Below are 6,590 nucleotides of genomic sequence, written 5' to 3'. Positions count from 1 at the left end.
TATCCTGATCCAGTATGATGTATTTATACAGCACTGTTGATAACGAAGGTAGCGAGAGTTTGTCTGTGCCTGTGCGCCACTGCCAATGTGATCTCGGGTTAATTTAGCAATTTCTCTGCTAAATCGGAGTTCCGTGGTGTTGGTGATTGATAAGGCTCAGGAAAAGTTAACACGAGGCCAGGGTTTGGCTGATTAACCCAATGCTAATGTAATACATTGGTCCAAGAGGGCCATTGCTTTATGGCCTTATTGGCATTAACGTATATTGACAGACATTTCTACGATTACTTAAGTTAAATTTCACGTCGGTATTTTCTATTGTCTAGTGAATTAATTGCATCTTCTATGGTTTGCGTTTTCTAATCATGATTTGGACAAACTTATTTTGTATTCTCACCAAGCTTAAGTTAAAACAAGTCAAAAACGATAAGGAACTTTGATGGCAGTATTCGGGTATTTTAATGTTTTCTCATATATATAGTTATGCACTTCATGAATTTACTTGGTGTGGCTTTTCCGGGTCCTGCTTTGTTTTTTTAAAGGTGTTTTCGGACGATTAATGTATTTATATATATGTGGGAGGAAACCCAAGCATCCGGAGAACCCCCATGCACGTGAGGGGACAACGCTCTATCCCCGTACAGATGGAAACAGATAGCGATTAGTCCACTTGCTGTACTGTCTCCTGGCGACCCAGGGTAAGGCACAATGGCGCCCACGGGAAGGGATTTTCACAGAATTTGTGTTAAAAACGAAATATAAAAATTATTCAAGTTCAGGAGTCAATTCATTATACGTCAACGAGGCCATCATCAGACATCACCAACCAACTGCCAATTACCACATCTAAGCAAGGTTGAGCCTGGATAGTGCTTTGGATGAACGTGTTCTCAGGTGTTGTCTGCTGCTGATAGGCTACCTATGTATGTTGAACTTCTTTCGCACCGAAAGTAGCCAACCGTGCTTAATCGGAGGTGCAAAGGGGGAAAGTCAGCAAAGGGGGAAGTGCAGCAGAACCCATTATTATTCGGCCGTAATTAGATGCTCCCGCCTTCTCCAGCCCTCACTGACCTGCGTGATGAAGTATGGTCAACTAACCCCCACGACCCCGCACGTCGTCGGGTGCCACGGTGGCGAGATGTTAACTACCTCGCCTGGTGTCCATAAGTCGTGAGTTCGATCACGACCTTGACGGCCTGTTGTATATTTGGAGTTTGCTTCTCTCTCCCTGTGGTCGCGTGGATTTTACTCCGGGGGTTTCCATCCACGTTTATAACCAGCACGCGTTCAGAGTATTTGGCTGCTTATTCTTAGGTTTTTTTCGGTAAAGTCACGTAGGTAAAAAAATGTAATTAATAAAATTAAAATTAAAATCACGACGTTTCGGAGGCAACACAAGCTTCCGTCTTCAGGTGGAAGCTTGTGTTGCCTCCGAAACGTCGTGATTTTAATTTTAATTTATTAATTTAGATTTTTTACCTACGTGACTTTACCGAAAAAACCTATGAATATGAATCCTTGCAGTCACGAAAGCTTCAAATCTAGAATTATTTGGCTGCTGTCAATTTCCATGCGATGATAAGCCACTTCGTTGAGCTATCATTTGTGATCGCCAGGTGGCTTCTGAAAAATAGTTATAAAGCTCAGAGGGCCTTACCTGGTAAAATAAAAACATCTTCTTGGTTCTTTCGGTAAAGTCACGTAGAAGGGAAATAATAAAATAATAAAAATACAACATAATAAGTAGTGACTAATCCCATATCTGCATTTCCCATAAATATGCTAAATTACTCTTGATATGCAAATTCCTTTGTCAAGGCGCTCTTCCCCCTCCAACCCAGCTTAAATATACGCTGCCAAGCCTTGTGGTGTTTCATTCAGACGCTGTCTTTCCGACAGACCTGTTCTTCACCTGAGGACGGCTGCTTGCGTTGTGACCGAAACGTCGTGAGAATGATTTTATTATGTTTTATTTTTATTATTTTATTATTTCCCTTCTACGTGACTTTACCGAAAGAACCAAGAAGATGAATCTCTGCAGTCACGAAAGCTTTAAATCGAAACGTTTAGTTTTAGTTTAGTTGTGCAAAGGGAGGCCTCTCGTCCAGCGATAGATGCACTAAAGGGCTGGGGTACAGCTGACGACAATAGGCGTTTCGACAAGCAGTTGTTGATGTGTCCGCCAGTGGGCAATGTTGACCATATAACAACATACTTTTTTAAACGTTAAATTTAATATCGTTACCGGACTGTATATGGCCGAAAGGTTTAGTTCTAGAATGAGATCCAAAATATCGAAATAGAAAATCTTAGATTTATGAAAGTTAGACGATTAATTATTTTGTGAAAATAAATAATTCGGCAGAATTTTTTTTTTATGAACCCAACAGCATTCATCAATCACACAGCCTTAAAAGGAATGCATACACAATACAGTAATACATATTATAGACTGATGGAATAATGCGTTTAAAATAAGCCTAATGGTATGTCTGTAAAAGTATTATGATCTACCTACAATTTACAGACACTTGCAATTGACAATTACATGTCCCACTAAATGTGATATATAGTACTGTACTTAAAGTAAAAGCTAATGAAATTTCCAAAGTATACATTTGGGTTCACTGCATTTAAAATAAAGAAAACGCAAAATCAGAAACATTTTAAATCATCCGATCAGCCGATCACGTGACTATGTAAATGATAATGCACCCAATCATCGTCCACGGGGTTGAACGTCTCCCGCTTTCTTAAATCACTAAATAGATGAAACATTCAGCACCAGCATTACGATTTACGTAACAAAATGTAAAATTTACTTTCACACGCTCACCAAGAAGCTGAAAAAACCCACAAAATTATAACAATTTGAAAAGTATTTTAACAAAAAAGTGTTATTCCATTTAAGAAGCTATAATAAAGACCCCAATTGGAACGCTCATTTTTTCTATTTTAGAGTATTACAATATACAGTATTCATATTCTATTCTTGTGTATGATGGCAGCAATGTGTTCATCATAAGCTCTGCACTCCTATCGTTTTGTTGTTGCATTGTTTCTTGTTGTAACTCTCTGACCCGCCCCTTACTGGACATCTGTGAACAAGAGCTTCAATAGCTCGTCGGATTTCTCCAGGATAAATACAGATTCTGAGCTTAATCATAATAAACGTTTTTGGGTTATATCGCGTTATTTTTAAATGTGTCGTAACCCTCCACCACCCAACACGGCCAATCAGCAAAAACGTGTCACGTTGACAAAAGACAAATAGTTCACTACTTTAGCCCACCGGTGTGAGCTTAATGTCAATATCGAGGTCTGCTGGCCACTACGAATGGACTTAAGGAGTTCGTATAGTTTTGATTTGACTCCTCATCCTCCGTTGAAGGAGCCATAGTGTGGTTCATATTTGTTTTGCTGAGTTGTGCACTATTTTTCGATTTAAAGCTTTCGTGACTGCAGGGATTGTGCAATATTCTTGAATGGAATTATATCCTCGTTCTCTGCAATATTTACTTTTTTTGTTGTCTTTGTTTTGTTGTTGTTATACTCACCGCACCACGGATTCTCCCTTGTAAAAATAACCGGGCAACTGGCTAAACGGGATCATCCGTGTAACAAATAAAATAACACGTAGAGTCAGTGGCCCGAGTAAAGACGTTAGCAGCTCAGGGCGGGGGGGGGGGTCAATCGGTCAAGTGCCCCCCAAAATTTGATTTGTCTCGCACGGTGGCACCTAGAGGCTTTATTACAACATCGTGGACTCCTCTTGGCTAATCACGTCGTTACGCTCACGGTCTCGAACATTGCAAACCGCATTTTAAATCATTGTTGTTGTTCTTTTACGCTGTTGTTGAAAACTAATATCATGGTGGTTGTAAAAGGGGGGCCCCAGCTCGTAGCTTTGGCCACGGAAGGGGAGGGAGGGCAAGGCACCCCCTTGCCTGCCCCACGTTAGTCACGCTACTGAATCCAGTAACAACACCAATACCCGCCATTCGCCACGAAGTCACGGTGACGCCTGTGGTGCCAGGCCATGTGCACTTCGAGGCCACGTGAAGTGTCGAAGTCTCGCTGCAGGCAAGGGGGTCACGGGACGGAGACCCAGCAGGCGCCATGGGTTGACCGATCGAGATGACTGACAGATGCGACCAGCTGTAACCCCTCCTACTGTGCCAACTTTGCTGTATTTTATCCGCCCTGCGCTCCGCTCGTCGTTGTGAGCGTTGTTGTTGTTGGAGGGCGACTGCCTTCCAACTGCCCAGTTGTAGTAGCGTCCTTCACAAGACTCCTCAATATAGAGGCCAATCTTGACACTGCTGTCAACCCCTTATCAGTGCCCTACCTTATTACAAACAAATTCAGACCTTATTGGTCACCCCGTGCCCTTATAAATCTCAATTTGCATCCTACCAAGTCCCCATCACAAGGGAAAAATGAAAACAAATAGACCCATTATTCATGCCCGTATTAAAACGGCTGTAAAAGTAAATTTCTCTACAAGTGTAATGACAGGGTGCCACCTGTCGGTCTGAAGGGGTAATCGCGGTTATGGGTATATGACATAATGCCTAATTATGAGGGGGGCGTACCTGGGGTCAAGGTGAAAGGCGGAGTCAGTCGAAGCTCCGGGAACCTGCTTAAAGGTTCTGGAAGGGGGCGTGGCCGGAGGTGGGGCTTGGCCGCGCTGGGGCAGATATAAGGGGGACCGAACCAGAGAGGTTCGGTGCTGTTGCGGGTCCTGGGTCCTGGCTGCGTCGATGCTAGCCATCATCTCTCTTCGTCGTCCGACCACGTAGCCGATCTTCTGCAAGGCTCTCATTGTCGCCGTCGCTGCGCTAATCGGACAGCTGCGTAGTTGGACGCCGACGATGTGGTTGTGTGATAGGGTCGGCGATATGTAGCTGCGTTACGTAAATGTATGGCCCAGTGTGTTCCTAATAAAACACATTTCTGCAAAGAGAGCTGCTAGTAACGTTGGGTTGCTCGGTCAATGGCCAGGGTCAACGGCGGCGTGGTGTATTCCCGCAAATATGGCCGACTGTGAGGGCGGGCACAAGCCGGCGTGCGTAGGTTAAACGTTGAGTTTTATAAGGGCTCCACGGGGTGACCAGCCCCTCCCCACCCAGCCCCACCCCTTCCACCCCCACCCAGCCCCTCCCCACCCTCCCCTCCCCACCCAGCCCCTCCCACCCTCCCCTCTCCACCCAGCCCCACCCCTCCCATTTTTGGATGCACGACGAACGGACACAATAATCCTCTGTGGGCTGGTGTAACCAGGAGGTTCCTACCAGTATAAGAAGCCTTCTACACGACGTGTCTCGGAAGCCGCTCACTGCACAAGAATACGGGTTAAAAACCGTGTGGGTTGACAGGTTTATGGGTTACCAGTCACCGGCAAGTCTACGATACCGTATATTTAAACACACTTATATGGCCCATATAGTATTCATATTACCATCAGCGAGGTGGGTGGGGGTGGTGGTGGGTGGTGGGTGGGAGATGGGGGGGGGTGGTGGATGGGTGGATGGGTGGGTGGGTGGTGGGTGGGAGGTGGGGGGGCGGGGGGGGATGGTGGTGGGGGGGATGGTGGTGGTGGGTGGGTGGTGGGTGGGAGGTGGGGGGGCAGGGGGGGGATGGTGGTGGGGGGTGGTGGTGGTGGGTAGGGGGTGGTGGTAGGTGGGGGGTGGTGGTGGGGGGCGCGGGGGGGGATGGTGGTGGGGGGGATGGTGATGGGGGGGGGGGGTGATGGGGGGGGGGGTGATGGGGGGGGTGGTGATGGGGGGGGATGGTGGTGGGGGGGGGGATGGTGGTGGGCGGGTCTTATACCAACGGGCCACGTCAATCATCTCCGGCGTCACGCCCCCGGGAGCTTCCCACCCACGGGGTCCCCGCTCCGCCCTCTCCCACACCAGCGGTGCCTCCGCGCCTAAGCAACTCGCCCGCGGGCTGCTGGTGTGGTTTGGTTTTGTTCTTCTTCTTGTCGCCTCTCACCCCCTCCCTCCCACCTAAGTCTCGTCGATAACTTAACCTAAATAAATCGCTCGTTCTCCCGCATTCGGCGGTGGCGGTGACGACCTCGCCCACGAAGGCGGGCAGGCTGGGTAGTCGCGCCGGTGGGTTGGTGGGTGGTGATCCGCGCGTTTTCTCATTCGATTCGATGTTAGCGAGAGCGAGACGAGTGATTCAAATGTGAATTTGAATAGCGAACCGCTCGCCCTGGGCCCTCTCCGCCCCCCATTGTGCACCTAACGGTGCCCTCCGCGCTCGGCTCGTTAACGGCCGCGGTGTCAAGAGCCTCGGTCGGACGGTGGTTTAAGATGTGCTGGTGAAGATGACGTTGGTGGTGATGAGTGATATTTGGTAGTTTGTTGTTGGAAGAGAAGAGGAAGAGAGAGAGGGAGCGATGCAGGCCGAGGGTGGAATCTCTGCAATGGAGGAATTCATGGGCACGCCGCTTGCCACATGGGTGAGTAGTAGTGGTGGTGGTTCGTGGCAGCATTTAACTTCACCATCACACGTTTATAATTGTACCCCATGTATGGTTAAGACGTGGAGCACGTGGGTTTAACGCGGTGATGTTTTCA

The 6,590-nt window shown here is 47.4% G+C and overlaps 1 protein-coding gene across 4 annotated transcripts in view; it reads left to right on the top strand.

The window, feature by feature from the left end:
- Positions 1-5,898: 5,898 nt before the first annotated feature.
- The window catches only part of LOC144943952 (girdin-like), a 74,217-nt gene continuing 73,525 nt past the window's right edge, over positions 5,899-6,590 (top strand). For all 4 annotated transcript variants that reach the window (XM_078871857.1, XM_078871859.1, XM_078871856.1 and 1 more), the window contains exon 1: positions 5,899-6,472. In XM_078871857.1, coding sequence (XP_078727983.1) covers positions 6,410-6,472 — 63 coding nt within the window. In that variant the 5' untranslated portion in view covers positions 5,899-6,409. The remainder of the gene's footprint in view (positions 6,473-6,590) is intronic.

The sequence above is a fragment of the Lampetra fluviatilis genome, chromosome 33, assembly GCF_964198595.1.
Source record: "Lampetra fluviatilis chromosome 33, kcLamFluv1.1, whole genome shotgun sequence".
In the NCBI taxonomy this organism is placed as follows: domain Eukaryota; kingdom Metazoa; phylum Chordata; class Hyperoartia; order Petromyzontiformes; family Petromyzontidae; genus Lampetra; species Lampetra fluviatilis.
This window is presented reverse-complemented; position numbering and strand designations above follow the sequence as displayed.